Consider the following 22,582-nt stretch of genomic DNA (forward strand, 5'->3'; position numbering starts at 1 on the left):
ACACGCACTCCCGGTTGCTATAATTCGTCGGATCAGTGCGCGACATCGCGTAGCTGCAATCGGCTCAGCGAGAACGTGTCTCGGACGCTGAATTCAGGCGCAATTCATAACATGATTCAGCTACTTTTGATTTGAAATTGAGATCCTAGAATGCTGGTTTTTCTCGGAATATACAGCTGAAGCTGAGCTGAAACTTCATCAGGTTAGTTGTTCAGCACCCTTCTTTAGAATTTGAGCACTTTTGTTGCTTCAAACGAACAAAATGCACAAATTACAAATGATGGACTATATCTTTAATCTCTGAGTTGAGCTTCAGGCTCCAGTGTAATGATTTTAGGTTCCTGACCGGAGACACGGCCCTGTAAAAGAGAATGTTCTGCTAATGAATAAGAGACCAACAACATGTCGAATTTAGTGTAATCTCCTCTAAAAGTGGGACAGGCGAAAATCAGAGATGAAACTGAGTTGGAAAGTAACCCAAGAATTACAATTTTGATGAATGTTGATTGACGAGTTCCCCCAGAATAGCAATACACTCAATTTCCACCAGGGCTCCCTGAAAGCAAAGAACAGGGCAACTGTGAGTGACATGTTATAAACAATAATAGGGAGACACTCCAAAAGACTTGTATACTTGTATAAGGGAGCGTCTCATATGTCAGAACCCTTGGAACGTTCCATTAGGAACCCACTGACTGTTCTTTGTTTCCCCGGGAACATCGCGTGTTCTACTTGGGAACACTCAGTGTTCCCAAAAGGAACGTTCCGATGGGAACATTTGATGATTTTTGGGAACACGGGCTTACTTGTGAGTTCCCGGCCAACACGAATGTACTCTCCTTTTCCTGTGCATGTACATGACTTCATGCAGTAAAATGTGCACGTTTATTGTACCTCTTTGCTTGTTTGTGTTGTCCACTGACGTGACCCGGCTATGTCCCCGTCGTATGCGACTGGCGCAGCACCAGTTTCACAACAAACGTGTGTTATTCATATTCCGTGCACCTCGCACTATAGTACTGGAAAGGCGCGTTCATGGGATTGCCTTGCCCGGGATGCCCAGGTGCACCGGTACTCTTCGAGTATCGGTAAAGATGGTTGGAGATTGTTTATTTTGTTGTGGTCACAAAAATGTTAGTATTATCAGAGTTCAGGCCCCTGTTCAAGTCCCAGTAACTTGGACCCTAACGGTACGGCCACATCAACCGGGCAAGCGGGTGCACAGGCCCGACAAAAAGATGTGCGTGGACAATATCTCATCACTTGTGCTCTCATCACTGGTGATCACCCGATCAGTCTGTGTTCCAAAAAATGAACATTTGAAATGGAACGGGAACGTTCCGACTTATATGAGACGCTCCCTAAAACTAACCCCAAACCCTCCCATAAGCACATTTTTAACCCCAACCCCCCATTTTCAATTATACTACAGTGTACATGTATTCTCAACCTACTAATTTTTAGGTAACTTTCAACAGTAAAATTCCGTCTACAAATGATAGTTAAGGCATTTCTATATAGTGCCCAGTGTCTCCCTAATGTGAAATAATTTACCACCAAGGATCTCCCAATACAAGTGTCTCCCTATGTAAGTGCCATGCAGACTTGTAGACATTTCTGGGATAACTTGGGCCTCAAGCTTTCTCAGGGGAGCATTCATTTTTGTTTGCTTATATAGTTTGAATAGTTTATATTACTTAAAGGGGTGCAAAGTCTTTGAGCTGGTAGGGTAGAATCCCCCCCCCCATAAAAAGGCCTCAATTTAATATACCTCTGTCCCCAATGTAGATGAGTACAAAGTTTAATTAAATTAAGAAGTGATTTTAGATTAAAGAACTTACAAGTGGAAGTGCACCAGCTTGATATGCAGCTCTGGCTGGACGGTTGGAAGTGAAAACTGAAAACACACATATAAATGATTTTAAAGGGAATGTAAAACATTTGCTTTTGCTGCAATTTTCAAAAATTAATGGATTTGGAGGATTAGTATGTGACTTGTTTCACGTTTTGGGCTTGTAGATGCTGGAAAAACAAAGAAAACCATTCATGTTCTTGCAGTCTGGTTCCCTGACCCCACTTAAAATGAAACAGAGAATTTATAGACTTTGGGGATTGTAAGGTCAGATAATAAGTCTAGCAGTCTTGTATCCCTTCACAGGTGTGTAATCAATTGTAAAAAAAAAAATGCGGAATAACTAACTATGAAAAATTAGGAGCAGTTTTTGAAAAAAGCCAGTTTTCGCCGGCCGTTGATGGGGTACTTGTGCATGGAGCCCATACTTGACACCACTTTCAATTTACCATTGGAAATTAGCAAGCATAGAACGGTATAGACAACAACTCACACTTCTGATATATTTCATTGACGACACCATAGTCTGCAATATTGGCCAGCAGCACTGTTGTCTTCACAACTGAAAAAAATTGAATAAAAAATATTGGGTGAATTTGAGGGAGATACATCAGTATATTGCACGAGCTGTAACAATATTTCACTAATCGATATCCCCCGAATAAAAGCCATCCAATAACATTTATTTATATTTATATCAGGCTGATTTGATTCGCAAAAAAAAATACATTTCAGGACACTGTCTTCATTTCTCCTATTTCAAAAAATGGCTGAATAATTTTTCGAGTCCTGGAATGATGTTACAACAATTTAAATTATACTTATTACTTCCAACGTTCAAGTGAAATTTGACTTGTCTCATTTAAATACCTCTGAACGGAAGTGCTTGCCATATTTTGGACTGAAATAACTTGAGTTTGCCCTGGTATCAACTATCTAGTGTTGAGTGATTCAATAAGATCCTCAAAACAGCCTAGACTGTGGAATTAAGATCCCAGTTTACAGGGAGATATCAGTATTTTTACATAGAAAACAAAAAAGCCTTAGACCACAAAGTACCTAAATCTTACCATTATCATAGGTAATGTTCTGCGATTCCAAAACAGCACCAATGTTCTTCAATGCCTGCAAAACCAATGTAATTCTTTCTTGTTTGATTAAAGATGTATATTTTGTATTTGTACTCTTCAACAAATTCAACATTTAACAATTTTTTTCTGGCAAATTTTCAACTTGTTTTTATTGCTAGAAATATATACAATTTAGAAACATAACTAATTTTTGGGGGTCAACCTTGAAAAAAGCACTGAGAGTACATCTTTCACTAAACAATCCTTTGGTTTTGATTTTCAACGAGCATCAAATGCTATTCGAAAAGGTAAAAGTACAATAATTACAATGCAACAGTGCCCAATTTCACGGGACTGCTTAACAGTCAGCAGGAAAGTTGTGCTAACCTGTAAAATTTGCTAACCTTTAAGCTCTATCACGGCGTGGATGTGCTGACGGTTGCGCGTGCATGGAGATATATATTGTTACGTCACCAAGTTAAGCAAATTTTGTCCTCTGAAGTAAGCGCGCCTTTTGCTGTGCTTACTGCTTACGGTATCCATAAAATAGACGGAGGTTCTGTTAGCATAAAATTGTTTGCTTAGCAGCGCCGTGAAATTGGGCCCAGTAGTTTTTATCATGAGCCTATTTACGTCAGGTAGGAAGGAAACGTAGGAAGGAAACGTAGGAAGAAAACACAGATTTCAACAAACTTTTTTTTTAAATTTAAATTAATATATTTTGTTTTTAATAAAATAATAATTGTAATAATTGTTGAATCACAACTTTATATTTCGAATAACTTGTTAAGTTATTATCTGCACTTGGGTACCCAGTCCACATTTCTTCCTTTCACAAATGTAGAATCAAACTGACGGCAGCGGTGATGGAAGAGGGAGAAAGTCAAAGCATGATCTGCAAACCTGAGTGGTCTGAGCTGATATGCCATCCACTAATTTGGAAGTCGCGGGGTCAATGCCAATCTGACCAGACAGGTAGAGTGTGTTACCAACAGCAATAGCCTGGCTATAGGAGACCAAAAAAGAACAATTATAATCATATAACTAAATTAAATTTGACCTCAACAGGACAAATAAAGCAGAAAATTGAGGGACAGAATGCACACGATGCAGACATGCAACTGATAGTTGGTCATAAATTCAGATTTATGGCAAAACATAAGTCTGATGAATTATTTACAAATTCAACTTTTCAGAGAAAGTACTTCAGAAAATTACTGTTCAGCATAAAATATAAGTTCCGTACGCAAACAACAAAATTGCCCTATTTTTAAAAGTTTGTAAATGGTTTTCCAATTTCCTTTTTGTGATTTGTGGCTCTGGAGTATTTTTTTTAAGGTAAATAAAGTCCGAAATTGTAGAATGGTCTGATTCCAGGGGAATACGAAGTCGCGACGACAATGTTGGCGCAGAACCAGAATAAAATTGTGAAGGTAGAAATTTCTGAAGGCCCTAAAAAAGTCACTGCCCATGTTCAGTGATTAGCCGGCCCAAAAAGAAACCGTTTAGCGGCTAAATACATGTCTTGTCATCAAGGACAGAGATTTCCAAAGTTAGGGTACATGTACCTGCTCATAGAGGAACCACGTCCGAAATATGTTCCTGTATCTAGAAATCTTCATCCATCTGGCCAAGAAACGACGATCAGTCTTCAGCTTCCACAAACATCGTCTCAAAACGGTTTTGGTTTTGTGCGTTGAATATGTATTTCGCGTGCGCCCTTGGGCAAGGTTATGAATATGCATTGCACAGATCATGACCTTGTGTTGTCGGGGGCTGGGTGCGGCCGGCCATTCAAACACGAGATAATGAATTGTAAAATGCAACCTTGCCCAAGGGCGCCTGCGAAAGCATACATAATCAACGCGCAAAATCAGTCCGCCATTTTGAAATGGAGGAACATCATCATCATCTACCAGTGAGTACTGGGTATAGGCCTCTTAGAATCTAAATGCTCCCGAGGATTGCCGTACTGTGGGTGCTAAGGTGCTGGTACGGGAACACGTAATTACAAAAAGGTGCAGAAACTGGTGGTGCTGTAGTTGAAGTGTGAGTAAAAACGGCCGCTACAGCCAGATTTCCAGGGATTGCGCAGATACGACTGCGGCAAGGAGGGGGTTCCATAGGCAGATACATGTAACATTCAGGAAGAAGCTCTGTTGACACACACGTAAGCCTGGATTCTGCGATGCTGATTACGGAACTGGAGGTGGTGACCTCTGGTTGACTCACTCGTTGGAAAAAAAAACATAAGGTGGTCTGGTGGGGATGGGATGGCGACCAGTCCGTTCTTTAAAGCATTCATGGAGGATGACTTTGCTATGTACGCATTGCTCATGAAGAGTTTGCCACTGCAGGTTACTGATGAGCATCCGGGTCACACTGTGCCAGGGGTGGTAATCAGCCTTCACAAATCTCGCTGCACCTCTCTGCACCGTATCCATCCTGAACACAAGATCTTTAGAATGGGGGTCCCAGACTGATGAGGCATATTCAATATATTACATTTGTCCTGTATAGGATTGTTCCTTGATGAAGGGTGGACACTTCCTCGGGTTGCGGGGAAGAAAGCCAAGTGTGTAGCTGTTTCCCTTCTTGCAGATGTTGTTGATGTGCGGTTTCCACTGTCCAGATTTCTTTGGATTGTGACGCCAAGATATTTAGCTTGTCAACTGTGCGGAGAGTTTTGTCATGGGTGGAATACTCGGCTTGATTAATGATCTTTCTCTTGTTGCCGATTCTCAATACCTAGCAAATTGTCTGGCTTGAATGACATTAACCATTTCTTTTCCTATCTTGAAGGTTGGAAAGATCATCTTGGAGGATGGTACTAATTGGCCGGTACAGACGGCAGTCGTCTGCGAATAGGCGTATGTCTGATGTATCATAGTCCGGCAGATCGTTTATAAAGACTAGAACTAAGAGGGGACCAAGAACAGTTCCTTGTGGAACCTCTGACGACACATTAGACTGGTTACTCTGCCTTCCCTCAAGGATGACTTGCTGGGTATGGCTTGACAAGAAGTCCCTGATCCAAGATAAAAGGATACCATGGACACCAACATGATGCAGCTTCAGAAGGAGGCACTCATGGGGAACTCTTTCGAAAGCCTTGGACAAATAAAAAAGGGCATCAATCAGGTTTTTTTTTATCTCGAAGTCCCCGGGCAAAGTCGTCAATAGTAATTAGGAGTAGTTGTAAATCGCATGAGTGCTTCTTTCTAAATCCAAACTGGCGGTCAGTCAACAAGTGATGAGAGTCCAAGTGGTTAATAATCTGGCTATGGATGATGTGTTCCATGATTTTACATTTTGCAGGTTTGTGGTTGTCGCCTTTCTTAAGGGTGTGACATGGGCTGACTTCAATTCCTGAGGCATCTTCCTCTGTTGAAGAGAAGCTTGAGAGAGCAAGGTGAAAACTGGTGAGACTTCTGCTGCACCTTCTTTCAATAAGTAGGCAGGCAAGTTATCTGGACCACAAATAGTGTGCGGCTCAATGTTGGAGAGAGGAGCTTCCGGACACCATAACATCTGATCTCGAAGGATGGCACATTAGGATGCGGGCTTGTACTGAGATCGGGAAGGTTAATAGTCGTGTCCTCACAAGTAAAAACAGAAGCAAATTGGTCGTTCAGCAAGTTCGTCGGTAACATTTCACGGTCGCTCATCACACCAGGAATGGGGGAACACTTACTCACAAGAGATAAGTCCAGTGTGTTGCTCAGTCTTGTTGGAAAATTCACAATCTGGGCAAATCTGAGGTCATGAAAAGTTGTCAAAAAGCAGTTGTTGATGGCTAAATTGTATTGATGACCAGTGATTGAATCAGTAGCCAAATCAATATCGGGAAGATTCAGATCACCGCTGATCCATAGTGTTGCAGAGGAAAACTTGGTTGTAGCTGATGAATGGCTTGGCACAGATTCTGTGTATAGTTAAGATCACTTTTTGGTGGTCTGTCGACAGACACTATGATCAGGGGTTGTTGCTTAGTCAACTCAATTTTGGTGGCAGTTATCTCGCAAAACACTTCTATTTGGTATTTCACTGTCAATAAGATCACCTTTGGTGGCAAATAGAACTCCATCTATCTTTTCTCATAGATCAATGAAGGGTTGTGGCCAGGTGGCATCATTTCACTACTTAATATGTCCGGTTTTAACCAGGTCTCATTAGCAACGATAATATCTGGTTGGCATGAATCCACTGCTTCCCAGAAGGCTTCTTGCTTGGCATTCATACTTTGTAGATTGACAAAGAGTACTTTCTACAGTCTTGAAGTATTTCTCCTTCTAGTTGTTTTCTTGATGGGAGAGGATTGTTGGAGTGGTGGTCCAGCTGGCAGATGTATTAAAGATATAGTCCATCATTTGTAATTTGTGTATTTTGTTCGTTTGAAGCAACAAAAGTGTTCAAAATCTAATGAAGGATATTGAACAACTAACCTGATGAAGTTTCAGCTCAGCTTCAGCTGTATATTCTGAGAAAAACAGCATTCTAGGATCTCAATTTCAAATCAAAAGTTGCTGAATCATGTTTTGAATTGTTCTGAATTGCAGCTATACGCGATGTCGCGCACTGATTAAACTCTAAGAAATCCACTAATTACTATCTAAACTAATTAACATGGAAGTATGAGGAATCTTTACACTAGTTTCTGTGTACATATGAAACATGAACATGAAAAACATAGAGCAAGATCGGACTTAATCAGGATTAACTAGTGATTACTGAACAACAACAGAAATATAGGCAAATTGACAAAATGAACGTACGACTTTGTTGAACTTGTCTTATGGTGCCTCAAATACAGCAAAACGTACTGGTGGTGCTGGACCAGGTGATTGCAATGCTAGTGTAGTTGTAAGATGGGGACGCATCAAACGTATAATTTGCAATTAAATGAGGCAACTTGGCCTTTACTCAAGTTTATCACTGTACTAAACAACATTGAACTTATAAGAAAGATATTTACGACTGGTCATAAGAAATAGGAATATGGCTCAAGGTAAAGAAATGCCAAAAAACAAAAACAATTTTGTGAGCCTGCGTTACATCCCGGCCCCTTAAATGAAGTAAATTAAACTGTACATCTCAACCTCTTGAGGACGGACAGAGCACACTGTCCGAAACGTCGAGTGTAGTTTCTACACTCGACCAACCGGTCCAAAGGACACAACTTGGTGACTGGTCTCACATGGCTTCCAGCAGCCGTCTGAACCTCAGCACTTCTCACTAGACCATCTCCTCCGGGGAAGATCTTTTTATTGATCCTCGCCAATGGCCACTGGTTTCTGGGTGAATTATCTACTTGAACCAACACAATGGCACCAACTTTGACATTTGGTTGAGGCTCAATCCAACGTTGTCAACGTTGCAGAGATGGCAGATACTCTGCAATCCAGCGATTCCAGAACTGCTCAACTGAGTACTGGACATGCTTCCAGCGTTTACCATACTTGTCGGCCTGTTTCATACCACCGAGTGAAAATGGATGACCATGTATAACTCTAACTCCTGATCACTGGTAGTATCCACGTAGACAGCAACTTCAGGCCATAGGGGGCCCAGGAAAAAGTCTAGTCAGGAGCTATGGCTAGACTGTTTCCTGGGCCCCCTAAAGATAAGGACAATGGAAACAGGGAACCAGACTAGCTCATGGCTATCATCAGATAGACCAATCACAGGGCGCTTTGATGGTCACCTGGATTGGTCGCCTCAATAGGCAAATTCTTTTGAGCGGTTTCACGGCAACCAATTTAAGTGCCCTGTGATTGGTCTGTCTGGTGCTAGCCAGGAAACAGTCTAGCCAGGAGCCATGCACAAGTAAAATTTTCCTGAATTCAAAATGGAAGTCCTCAAACACGGTGCATGCGAGGAAGATGTTTCCTGGTATGTGAACCTAACCACCACCATTTGTATTTTGAATTCCTACTGAAGCCTACATGCAGGGGCGCATAAGGCAGTTTGAAGACTGTTTCGGGGGTGAAATCTGAGGATTTTGATTGGGGGAACGAATTAAAATGGTCAAAAAATATTACTGGTAAACACGATACAGCTATGAATCTCGGACTCTACTATCGCCCGACCATGTCCAAATGTTTAAAAAGGCAATGTGTAGAGCCCTAGCTACTCGGACTAGCTATAGCCACGTTTTGATCTACAGTAAAAAATACTCTATTGTAATCCACAGTTACTTAAATGGAGTGACCGTTCTAGCCGAATTTCGGCTAAATACAAAAATGAGTTGCACCGTTAATTCAGCACTGGAATATTTTTTTCAGCAGAAGTATGTACATAAAGATTGGTGTTTTTGAAGAAAAAGAAAAACATTAGAGAAAATAATAGCACATTTGGTTTGAAAAGGCTTAATTTTTTTATCAAAAATTGCCATATTTTTCATCAAATTTCTTGGCAACGCCCATGACACAGATCCAACACTTGTGAAAATTCACGGAAAAAACGAGTAAGTGTTTAGGGCAAATTGTGTGTCACGGATCAAAAAATAAAGTGATACAACGCCATGTTATGGGTCTAGCGCGCGGCTTGCATATCATAATTATGTCTGCGTTGTTTACAACGCTATGTTCATGAGCGCGCGGCTTGCATATCTGCATGTCTAGATGTTATCAGCGTCAGCTTCCTGGTTCGATCTGACATGTCATTGCGCTTGCGCAATCGCAGTGCCGTAACGATAGAAAATGGGAGATGCGTTACGGCAGCCGTAACGATAGCCACTGCGTTATAAATAACAGGAGACTTGGCTCCTCGGCCTCCGTCATGTCCGTGGATATTCACTAGCGCCTATAGGATATCAGAGTTCAGACTAGCAATTTACTTGAAAAGGCCGACCGCCTTTGGAGCTTTAGGGGTATTGATGATCCTCCTCACGAGCCCTGTCCCTGACCCTGCCATTTTCGTGGAAGTTGGTGAATTTTAACTCCGGTGTGATATGGAAAATCGGACTAAATTCATGCTACACGGGTACACACTGTTGGGGAAAGTGCAGTGCAGACGTCGCAATTTCTCGCAACGCGTCATGTGACTTAGGGGTCACCTGACCAAATGTTGTTCGGTCCTGTCATCTGACTAATGGGGGCGCTATTTAAAGCAGAAGACACTGCACTTCGCTCCCCCCCCCCCCCCCATTCCTTATTAATAACTCTTTAGCAACAGCTCTCATTGGTACACGATTTTGAAAGTTCTGTCAATTAAATCGTAGACGTATTGTTTGTGCCCCAATCCTGTTGTCCACGATTGCCGGTGTTGATACTCACATGTGCACCCACCCAGTCGTGTTTTGCTATTAATTGTTGATCAACCTGTTGATGTACTCTAACGTGGCGTGGCCTTAAACTAGTCCGAGTAACTTATAGGACTCTACGGATCGCATTTTTAACATTTGGACATGGTCGGGCGATAGTAGAGTCCGAGATCGATGGCCTTATTGCGGTTACTTATAATTTTGGGGGCCCATTTTTCACTCGTACCCCCCAATCAAAATCGTCAGATTTCAACCCCCCCCCCCCCCCAAAAAAATGGTCTTCAAACTTCCTTATGTGCCCCTGTAGGCTTCACTGAGTGGGAATTGAAAATACAAATGGTGGTGGGTTAGGTTTACATACCTTTGGGAAGAAAAGAGAAATTTCACCTTCAATTCGGGAAACATCCTTGTCACAAACGCCTTGTTTGAGGCTGCCATTTTGAATTCAAGCCTGCTGCATGGCTCTGGCTACACTGTTTACTGGCAAGCATCATACAGACACTTTGATTGGTCACCTGGATTGGTAACCTAATAAAAGTGCCCTGTGATTGGTCAGGTGACCAATCAAGGTGCCCTGTGATTGGTCTGTGTGATGCTTGCCAGGAACTTGAACAGTGTACCCAGAGCCATGCACAAGTGGCATCTGCCCTAACCCATCTGAACTTCTGAAACATCTTTAAGAAATGTTATTCCTGAAATTTAAAAAGTAATTCAAATTTGATGCAGCACCAAAAAGGAAGCAGGTGGGCCGTTGAGTTATTTGTGGTTTCACGGAATGGACAGAGCAACAACAAAATAAGGAATCGGTTCTTAAAACAATATTCAAAATAATAAAATCAGCAAAACGGTTTCAGCTTAAACAAAAATTGCCTGGTAATGCAGCCACTCACAGCTTCCAAATAGGGGAATATACATTAATTTTCTCTTCTTAAAAAGTTTGCAAAAAAAAAGTGGGTCCTTCAATTTGATGAGACTTTTGACATGTTACATTCAACAATTATCTAACCGGCCTGTAATGTGTACATGTGCTCATAATCTCGTTTTGTTTAGTCGAAAATAAACAAGTAATGCTCATTCAGGACAGATTGAACAAACGTATTTACCATTCTTCTTGTGTGGGTAACAACTGTACAGGCTTAAATCCCCCCAACAAAAAGAACAAATAAATGAATGGATTAAATTAGATTATATTCGTTTTCCCGGCTATTTTAAAACGTTCATCATTCGAATTCACCGTTTCTAACGTTCATATTCGCCCATCACCGTTGATTTAGTGCACTTCCAACGTTTAATTTCGTCTCAGTTTGTGTGACAATATAAAATTCAGTTCAAGCACTAACAAGAAGTACACGTTTTCGTACCGGAGTATCGATTTCGTCTAATCTAAGCCAAACATTTTTAGTCAAAAAATTAAATTCATCTAATTGATTTATAAACAACGAATTGGATTTCTGAATGCTGCCATTCGGCAACAGTTTAGACGAATTTGATCTGTAATGATCTTCAAAGGGAACGTGAAAGAAGTATTATCTGGCAAGCGCTCAGCGCCGTGCGAAAATGTTCGCTCGTACCCCCGCCCTGTTTGCAGGGCGGGGGGTACGAGCGCGGCGAAGCGGAAATGTTTCTGACTGCGCCAATATCAATCAATCAATCAATCAATCAATCAATCAATCAATCAAATCTTTAATTTTTCCCAACGCATACGAGTACATAATAATATTACTTAACATTTGAATTATTGTGTATGGATGGATGGATTAGAGGGCGCTGTTTCTTATGTTTTTCTCATGTAAAATTTTCGGCGTTTTTATCCCAGATTTTCTCATTCCCAAACAAACTGTGGATCGGGGAACAATGTTTTTTAGATAGGGTACATCATAATCTTACGAAAGCCCATTAGCGCCACTGCAAGTATATATGTGCCAAGGCAAGTATATATGTTGCGGATTATTTAATTCGTTATTACGGATTATTAATTCGTTATTACGGATTACTAATTCGTTATAACGGATTATTAATTCGTTATTACGGATTATTTAATTCGTTATTACGGATTACTAATTCGTTATAACGGATTATTTAATTCGTTATTACGGATTATTAATTCGTTATTACGGATTATTAATTCGTTATTACGGATTACTTATTCGTAATAACGGATTATTAATTCGTTATTACGGATTATTTAATTCGTTATTACGGATTATTTAATTCGTTATTACGGATTACTAATTTGTTATAACGGATTATTAATTCGTTATTACGGATTATTTAATTCGTTATTACGGATTACTAATTCGTTATAACGGATTATTTAATTCGTTATTACGGATTATTTAATTCGTTATTACGGGTTATTAATTCGTTATTATGAATTACTCATACGTTCTGAGTCATTACTCGGCAAGTATGGCACATGCAGGAGTGCAAACGTTGTATGCAAAGATAGCGCCGCCTAGCGGCGTCATATACATAGGCCCCTGGTCACGTGCTCTCCACGTGTGAGAACATCAGACTTAATTCGTAATAACGAATTAATAACCCGTTATAACGAATTAATAATCCGTAATAACGAATTAAATAATCCGTAATAACGAATTAATAATCCGTAATAACGAATTAGTAATCCGTAATACCGAATTAATAATCCGTAATAACGAATTTATAATCTGTAATAACGAATTAATAATCCGTAATAACGAATTAAATAATCCGTAATAACGAATTAATAATCCGTAATAACGAATTACATAATCTGTAACATATATACTTGCAGTGCCGCTAATGGGCTTTCGTATAATCTACATGTCTGGAAAGTTTTGTAAAATTCGGCGGACCAGATCGCGTATCTCGAAAACTAAAGCGTTTTCGGCCTCTCGTCCCACGGACTATATAGGCTAGGATAACCTATTTTCACGAGTTGCTCCCGGGCCTCCAGTGCGAAAAGATGGCGATGCAAAGCCTCGTTTTTCATATTTTTAATATCACGTTCAAGAATTTGATGACCCCGGACTAGCAATACTTCCACTCAAGACAATTCCTCAGACACAGAACACTTCCGGCTAAGTTGAGAGAGTATACAATTCCAAAGGAGAGGGAGCAGGAGGCACGGGAAGACGATCTCTCCCCAAGCCTCGAGTCAAGTAAAGAAATACACCCATACAGAATTCCACCTGTTGCTAAAATATATATCACTTTTTTTTAGTCAAGTTAGAGGGGTTTTCAGTTCTCGACAGTTGACAAAAGACAAAATGCATGCATCCATTCTGAATAATAGACCACACAGGATATGTACGTATGCGACTCGGAAAAGTAGCCATCCAAATTTGTTCCCATTTCTATCATTGATTTTAATTATGGACAGAACTGGATTTATTTCAGTTAAATCAGCTAAAATCAAATCAAACAAGGACATTAAATTACTGGCCATTTTAAACACTGTGCGATTAATATTATATTTATTGCAAAAAAAAAAGGGTACATGCAGTGGCATGTGTTATTTGAAATAAATCCTTTTCAAAAATATTTTTAATAATTTGAAAGTTCTATATAGCTTTATCAAATGATGCAAATAATTATGTCTGATAACCGCCGACCAATTAGGTCAGCATGACCAATAGCACTGTGCTGTTTTGTTGTTTCTAGACACCTTTTTGGCCTCGCATTTAAAAGAAATAGTGACCCTTTTTTCTGAATCAATGAATATGTGGTTTCTTTTCTCTTTCTTTTGTTTCTGTTACTCCTACGATTTCTTTGTAGGCTTTTCCTTTCACTCTTAATTCAATTGGGGACTTCCATTTAACAAAGCTTCTTGTGTAAATATTATTCGAATTTCTAATCCGAAATGTGATGTTCTTTTAAATAATTCTTTTTGAATATATTCAAATTGTAGAGTTTAATTCCAATTTTAGCATGAATATTCTTTACCATTGCAGGTCTCAAAAATGTACAAACTTGCAGGAAGTTTGCATTCACAAAGTAGCCACATATAGAACATTCAGAAAATCACATCAAGTTCATTTTCTTTGCATAAAACATTGGGGAATTCTCTTCTTTCACCTTGATATTCTATCACAGTTGTCTTTGCTACTCCATTTTCCAAACCTTGGATCAATCTCTGAGTTTAGCTTCAGGCTCCAGTGTGATGATTTAAGGTTCCTGACTTGGGAGGCACTGCCCGGTATAAGGGACTAGTTTCTGCTAATGAATATGAGACCACACACATGTTGATTTTGTGTAACTTCCTCTCAAAGTGAAAGGACACCAGGACAAAGTCAGAGATGAAGCTGAGTTTGGAAAGGAACCCAAGAATTACAATGCTGGTGAATCTTGATTGACGAGGTTCCCCAGAATAGCAATGCTCTCAATTTCAACCAGGGCTCCCTGAAAGCAAAGAAATGGGCAAAGAAATGTGAGTGACAGGTTTATAATACATATACATGTAGTATATATCATAATAATAGGAAGATATTCCTATCGTCTTGCATACGACCTAAAACCAACCAAAAACCCTCCCATAACCCCTTTTAAAAAAACTTTCTCCGCCCCAAAATGTTCAATTATACTACAGTGCACATGTAGTCTCAACCTAATCGTTTTAGGCAACTTCCAACAGTAAAATTCCTAGTACAGATGATATAGTTGTGTCTCCCTAGTGCCCAGTGTCTCCCTAACGTCCAATAATTTACTACAAAGTGTCTCCCTAAGGTACTGTTTGTTGTTACAAACCAGGTCAATAATTCTGACCGGCATCGACTGCACTTTACTAAATAGTTAAATAGTTTTGCCATTATTCTGGATTGTGATACAAGTGCCATGCAGACTTTTATGCATTTCTCAGATAACTTGGACCTCTTAGTTTCTTAGGGGATTATTTGTTTTTGGGGGAAAAAGGTGTATGCAGGACCCAAGGAACACGGGGTGCAGTCTTTGAGCTGGGAGGGTAGGTTGATGAAGGCATTCCCCCTAAAAAGGCCTTCACTTAATTATGCCTCTTTCCCCAAGTGCAGATTGTCAAATCTAGGGGGGGGGGGGGGGTACATAGTTTAATGAAATGAAGAAATGATTTTGGTTTAAAGAACTTACAGCTGGAAGTGCAGCAGCTTGGTATGCAGCTCTGGCCGGATAGTTTGAAGTGAAAACTGAAAATACACACATAAATGATTTTAACACCATGGCAACATTATGTAATCTTTGATTAATAATCATAAGAGATTACTATGCATATTCACAACTGATCCAATATCATAACTCTCTATCTGTAGTGGGCACAATTCAAAGCTGATATACATAGATTTGGATTTAGAATTCAGGCTAACCACATACACATATGTGGGCCTATGAACTTTATCAAAACACCTTATGTGAAACACTCTTTCTGCATCCTATCCGGTTAGTGACGTTGTTTCAACTTACACACTGGAACCAGAGGTAGTGTACAAATTGGTGTGTTTAGCCAATGGGCGCTAGTAATCAGTGGTTTGTGTGCCTGTTGGACGCAGTCACTTACGAACCAGATTTTTCTCAACACAAACTTGCTCTATCTATGGATGAACACTAGGGGGCGCTACGTAACTACCCATGAGGCTGCAGACCAGTAAATAGGCCCGAAATTGCCTACGCCGGCCAAATCATGATTTGCATGCCCTCAAATTCTCCAATATTAGAACATTTTGAGGGCTGCGAACTTTTGAGGGAAACCGGCCGTGCAGATGACTGTGAGCTCGTATTTTTGTGAAATTTGGATGAAATTAGGCCCTAAAATGGCTGTATTTTGCAATGGAGCATAGGCATCCTTTTACAAAATGGCGATAGGCTTCAGAACTACTTTTAGGAGTGATCATATTTGGATGGAATTTTCTCCCAAAAGTCATGGTTAACTCATCCAAAAATTGAACAGAAAATGAAAGATGATGAAATAAGCTTTAATTTGATATGCGTCTCAAACACCTTGGAGAGTTGTGAGTATGTTTAATACGTTTGGGAATTGCGCGTAATTATCACTGACGTCTATGCCAGTCTATGGTCTGCAACCATGAGAACCCCAGTATCTGAAGCACATACATTGTGATGTGCAGACAAAAGTTACATGCCCAAGGTACTGAGGACACACACCTTATTTTCATCTGAGTGTGCGTGAAGTCATATTCATAAATGCACCAAAAACCCAGCAGCACTGATGTTCAAGTGTAATATCTGTAATTGTCACTCTTGAGAGCGTATCTGTGTGCATGTCATTCACATTAAATGTTCTTTTGTAGTTCTGACATTTTTGTGGCCTTTTGGCCTTGTGCTTGGAAATATCAAATAAGGAAGTACAAATAGACAGGTGCCATTGCCAGCTATCAACATGTTTGTGGCAGGCAGCAGAATCACCACTTGAGCATTAAAATTAGACAGTAAGAAATCATTTGGAGATCACAATTCATCACAATACTTGACACAACTTTCATTTGCCATTGGAAATTAGCAAGGATTACAAAAGTCTAAACAAAAGCTCACACTTCTCATATATTCCATTGACGACTCCATAGTCTGAAATATTGGCCAGCAGCACTGTTGTCTTCACAACTGAAAAAAAAAATATAGTAATAAAAATAATAATAATAAAAATGAAGAATGAAAGCAAGGATAAACATAAAAGACAGTATATTACAATTTATCAAATTTTAAAACCAACCACAAGAGAAAATGGACTAGGTAAATTGTTTTATTGACAAGAAATTGATGGGATTTGAGGCTGCACCTTAACCTTCAGTGCTCTCAAGATGTAAATGAGTGCTCTGGCCAAATGTTGGTGGACTCCCATCAGCATTTTCAAATTGGGAAATGTCCAAAAGAATGGCTTAGTAATTAGCAGAGTCCTGGAATGATGTACTAACAATTAAAGTTATACTTATCACTTCTAGGGTTCAAGAGAAATCTGACTTGTCTCATTTAAATACATCTGAACAGAAGTGCTTGCAATATTTTGGACTGAAATAACTTGAGTTTGCCCTGGTATCTATTATCTAGTATTGAGTAAATCCATATGATCCTCAAACAGCCTTGACTGTGGAAATAAGATCACAGTTCATAGGGAGATATTATTTTTTAAAACAGAAAACGAAAGCCTTGGACCACAAAATATCTAAATCTTACCATTATCATACGTTATGTTCTGTGTTTCCAAAACAGCACCAATGTTCTTCAAAGCCTGCAAAACCAAATTAATTCTTTCTTGTTATATTGAAGATATACCAATGGTGCTCTTCAAAAAATTCAACCGTTTTTTCTGACAAGTTTTCAACTTGTTTTGTATTGCTAGAAATATACAATTTAGAAACATAATCATTTTTTTGGGGTGAACCTTGAAAATAGCAGTGAGAGTACATCTTTCACTAAACAATCCTTCAAAAAAGTGTTTGTTTTGATTTTTCAACGAACATCAAATACTGTTCGAAAAGGTAAAAGTACAATGATTTCAATGCAACAGTAGTTGTAATAATCATGAGCCTAAATACACGTCAATTAGGAGGGAAACACAGGATTTCAACACAGTTTATTTGTATATTTTAATCAATTTATTTTATGTTATTTGTAATTTAGGGGTAGGAATTGGGGTAGAATTCTTATAATAATAACCAGCAGCTTGTAAATCACTCAAATTTGAACTTGCTTCCTACTATGTAAGAATAGCTCTGAGGAAATCTGGAGTGGTTTCGAGTGTTTTATCATGAAATTACTTTAGAGGAGCACTTTCAACCACAATATGACCTTTACACTTTTAGAACAAACTCACCATGAAATGAAATAATGATAGTTGGAGAGGTATTGAAAAGTAGAAAATCAGTGTGCCCAAAACGATTTGCATTTTTTGCGCAAAGGATCATTGTGCAACGTAATTTCAGGGTAGAAAGTTCAACCGTTGTGGAAGTAGAGCCGTTCCATTTGAGTGCTTGTCTTGAGTAAAGTCACACATGGTTCGTTTTGAAAATGGCTGAAATCACTGATGGAAATATGTTCATACAGGCAAGGAAAAACAACCCACTGCATCAGACGTAAACAACCAGGTTCTTTTTTACATTTTCCCCGAAAGCCTTGTAAGATATTATGTGAATTTCTTGTAACCTGGAAAAATAATTGTTGAATGACAACTTTATATTTCGAATAACTTGTTAAGTTTTTATCTGCACTTGGGTACCCAGTCCACATTTCCCCCTTTCACAAATGAAGAATCAAACTGACGGCAGCTGTGATGGAAGAGGGAGAAAGTCAAAGCATGATCTGCAAACCTGAGTGGTCTGAGCTGATATGCCATCCACTAATTTGGAAGTCGCGGGGTCAATGCCAATCTGACCAGACAGGTAGAGTGTGTTACCAACAGCAATAGCCTGGCTATAGGAGACAAAAAAAAACAATTATAATCATATAACTAAATTAAATTTGACCTCAACAGGACCAATAAAGCAGAAAATTGAGGGACAGAATGCACACGATGCAGACATACAACTGAAAGTTGGTCATCAATTCAGATTTTATGGCAAAAACAATGAGTCTGGTGAATTATTTACAAATTCAACTCTTCAGGACACTAGGCCTACTTCAGAAAATTAATGTTCAGCCTAGCCTTGGTCAATGCTCTCGTCGTTATTCGTCCCGTACGCGGTCAATCGTCGGCATATATCCTCACGCGCTATGCACATGCATGTAAAAATACAGCGCGAACAGCGACCTCACGCGGCCACTTTTTTTATATGCAAATCAGTTGGGGACGATTGAGAGCCTTGGTTCAATCGTCGGCAAAAGCTTTTGTTTTTCTTTATTTTGCTTATGTTTTTCTTTAGTTCATGACCTCATGTTTGTATGGCCAGCCGCGCCGAGTGTCCGACAAACGTCATAAACTATGATGCATATTCATTATCTTGCCCAAGCGCGCTCGCATACTGCATACATTACAGCGCGGCCGCCATTTTGAAAATCGCATGGGGGAGCATTTTCGGGACGATATTTGTGGAAGATGATGACTGAAAGTCGTCTTTTGGCCAGATGGATGAAAAAATTGAAACCAAAGAACGTTTTTCCGAAAAGTATACTATGAGTTGCTCTACGACTAAGAACCTTAACTTTGGACATTTTTGTCCTGGGTGGAAAGATAATCTCGATCGAAATCTGTAGCAAAATCGCTACATCAGCGGCCAAAAATATTCAGTCTCTGTGGAAGCATTGGGCGTCTGGTCGTACTGTCACGCCCCAACTATCGCATCGGTCCCAACTATAGTTGGGCCTGTCCCAACTATAGTTGGGCCTGTCCCAACTGTAGTTCCACAGTTGGGCTAGCCCAACTATAGTTGGGCCTGTCCCAACTATAGTTGGGACGGTCCCAACTGTAAGTTCCACTGTTGGGCTGGCCCATCTATAGTTGGGCCACTCCGATCTTTTTATTTTGCGGTGTCCCAACTATAGTTTACATTGATGTACAGCTGTAAAACGTTCCCTACAGCTCTGCTACACGTCTGACTTTACTGGGGACCACTGAAATTAGTTATTGATGGGGCGAATCTATAGTTGGGCCACTCCAATCTTTTTATTTTGCGGTCCCAACTATAGTGTACATTGTTGTACGACTATAAAACATTCCCTACAACTCCTAATACACATCTGACTTTACTTGGGACCAATGAAATTATCTATGGGTGGGGACCATCTGTAGTTGGGCCACCGCAATATTTTTATTTGGCGGTCCCAACTATAGTTTACATTGATGTACGACGACTATAAAACATTCCCTACAGCTCTGTTACATACTGTCCGACTTTACTTGGGACCTTTGACATTAGCTATGGGTGGGGCCCATCTATAGTTGGCCGGCCATGGCAATCTTTGAATTTTGCAAAATGTTGCTGGACAATCAACCCAGCAGCTGGACAACTCATCCAACTAGGCAGTACCACGTGACCGGCCAGCCTTGCGGCATGCATGCACGACGAATACACGGTGCCAGCGCCGCGGAACATTTAATCCAACAAGACCTATCAAGCATGAAGCATCCGGCGCAACTCCCGTCCTAACTATAGTTGGGCCGACCCAACTGCCGCACTATAGTTGGGACAGTCCCAACTATAGTTGGGACCGATGCGATAGTTGGGGCGTGACAGTACTACAGAGCTTGTGATAGATAGTACTGTACGGCCAGACGGGCTAAAGTAAAGTTAAGTAAGACTCGAGAGCGCCATTTCGATTAAAGATCATCCCTGCCAATTTACTTGTATGGGCCGATCGCCTTTGGAGCGTTGGGTGTATTGATGATCCTCCTCACGAGCCCTGCCATTTTTTTTGTAGAAGTAGGCTTTGGTCAGTAGGTGGATTTCAACTCCGGCATAAACATGTGATGGTGTAAAGTGTAGGCGTTGCAACGCGTCATGTGACTTGTGGGTCACCTGACCAACGCAAAGGTTGTTCCTGGACGTCATCTGACTAATGGGGGCGCTATTTACAGTGGACGACACTATACACTATGGGACAATAGATGGCGCTATTTGTTTCTGACATCGACAGGACATCTTCGCTGGAAAAAAAATAAAAAATAATAATAACAATTATTGTCTGTTTGCTTGTTCGGTTGTTTGTTTTTGTTGCACTTAAGGCCTAAAAACTGATCATCATTCGGTAACTTGATGAGGGCTAGGGGCCTTCACATGTACACAGTTCACATTCTGAAGCAAACATCACTTATAAAACAACTGGATTCAAGCAAGGGCGGATCCAGAACACAATTTTATTTGGGTTCTTTTTTTGGGGGGGGGGGGGAATTTGGTCCCCCCAAAAGTGCTTGGGAACAAAACATTACGGCGTGGGGTTCGGGGCACGATAACTGGTGGAACCGCAGTGCGGACGTCATTCAGGCCTCTGCAGACATGGGCGACCAGGCCTCTTTCAATAGGTGGGGGGCGAGCTCCTGCTATCTCGCCTCACGCCAGTTGCCACATCAATTCTCCCAGAATCACAATGTGGTTTCAGGGCAGCTCTACGTACCATCGACATGATCTTCACTCTACAACTGCAGGAGAAAGCCATTGGACAGCAACAGCCTCTCCTGATGCTGTTTGTAGACTTTCAAAGCAGTTGAAACTGTTACTATAGTCGAGAGGGCCTCTGGTGCCGCTTCTCTAGATACGGGATACCTCCGAAATTCATCGGCCTCCTTCGTCAGTTTCATGATGGTAATATTTATGTTCGCCCATGTTTGCTCTGGTGCTGATGTCTGCGACACATATTCCTGTGGCACATGGAGTGAAACAGGGCTGCCCTTTGGCACCAACCCCTTTTCAATCTTCCTCCTGGAACTCACTAACCAACGTCTCGCTGAGGGAGTCTACATCCGCACCAGATCAGGGCGAGTTTTAAATCTTGTCTGACTCAAGGCCAAAACTAAAGTTCGACCTTCTCGTTGTTCGCGAGCTGATGTATATATCCCGACGATACAGCCTATGTTGCTCACATCCACGATGATATGCGAAAGATGCTGGATGTTTTTGCCCGAGTTGCCAGTGACCTCGGCCTCTCCATCAAAGCCAAGAATACTCAAGTAGTCTTTACTCCCTCCCATACACCCATACTCACTCGAAACCATCCCACCCGTTCTAATTAACGATACCCCCTTCGTCAGTGCTGACAGTTTTGTCTACCTTGGTAGTAATCATTGCAGATGGCAACACTGACAAGGAGATTGATGTTCGATCAGAGCTGCTTGTGCAGCCTTTTTACGTCTACATAGCTGTCTTTGGTCGCAGAGAGGCATCCGGCGATCAGCTATAAGTGTAAAGTCACAGTTCAGTTGTTCTTGCCAACCTTCTTTATGCTGTTAAAACCACTCTTTACCAGCGCCACATTAGGAAACTCAACCAGGTTCAAATCCGTCATCTTCGCTTCATTCTAGGCATCCGCTGGCGTGACAGAATCCCTAACACTGTGGTTCTTCAGCGTGCAGCTGCAGGCCAGCCTATAGTGTTGCCAAATTACTTGAGATACGGCAGCTCAGATGGCGTCGTTGCGAGAATGGATGATTGCAGACTCCCAAAAGCTCTACTCCGAGCTTCAACTGGGTGTGAGACCCATCGGCCGACCTAAGCTCCGATTCAAGGACACACTTAAGAGAACACTCAAAGCCTGCCGCATGGAGGTAGCTACCTGGGAGGATCAGGTGGCAGTACGATCCCGTTGGCAACTCAGCATCCATAATAATGCACATCAGCCTCTGAGGCATCCCGCATTGCTTTTGTCGGCTGAGGAGAGTCGCCGTCGCCATCATGCTCCCCCTCCACTGGCCCAGCAGGCTCCTGCTGATCCCAAAACTTGTGTGTGACAGGTGTGGGCGTGTCTGTCGTGCCTGCATAGGCCTACTGTCGCATCAGAAAT

At 40.9% G+C, this 22,582-nt stretch overlaps 2 protein-coding genes across 2 annotated transcripts; both read right to left on the reverse strand.

The window, feature by feature from the left end:
• Positions 1–215: 215 nt before the first annotated feature.
• Positions 216–9,988, reverse strand: LOC119728733 (2-iminobutanoate/2-iminopropanoate deaminase-like). Its single transcript, XM_038201085.1, has 6 exons — positions 9,761–9,988; positions 3,826–3,928; positions 2,923–2,977; positions 2,346–2,414; positions 1,842–1,897; positions 216–556 (listed from the first exon to the last, which is right to left on the reverse strand). The coding sequence occupies exons 1-6, from the start codon at positions 9,835–9,837 to the stop codon at positions 485–487; spliced, it is 432 nt and encodes a 143-aa protein (XP_038057013.1). The 5' UTR covers positions 9,838–9,988; the 3' UTR covers positions 216–484.
• Positions 9,989–13,353: 3,365 nt separating this feature from the next.
• Positions 13,354–20,621, reverse strand: LOC119728734 (2-iminobutanoate/2-iminopropanoate deaminase-like). Its single transcript, XM_038201086.1, has 6 exons — positions 20,431–20,621; positions 18,460–18,562; positions 17,327–17,381; positions 16,688–16,756; positions 15,272–15,327; positions 13,354–14,569 (listed from the first exon to the last, which is right to left on the reverse strand). Exons 1-6 carry the CDS (start codon positions 20,493–20,495, stop codon positions 14,498–14,500), a joined length of 420 nt encoding a protein of 139 aa, XP_038057014.1. The 5' UTR covers positions 20,496–20,621; the 3' UTR covers positions 13,354–14,497.
• Between the last annotated feature and the right edge of the window lie 1,961 nt (positions 20,622–22,582).

This window comes from Patiria miniata, unplaced genomic scaffold, assembly GCF_015706575.1.
Source record: "Patiria miniata isolate m_02_andy unplaced genomic scaffold, ASM1570657v1 HiC_scaffold_20, whole genome shotgun sequence".
Lineage (NCBI taxonomy): Eukaryota > Metazoa > Echinodermata > Asteroidea > Valvatida > Asterinidae > Patiria > Patiria miniata.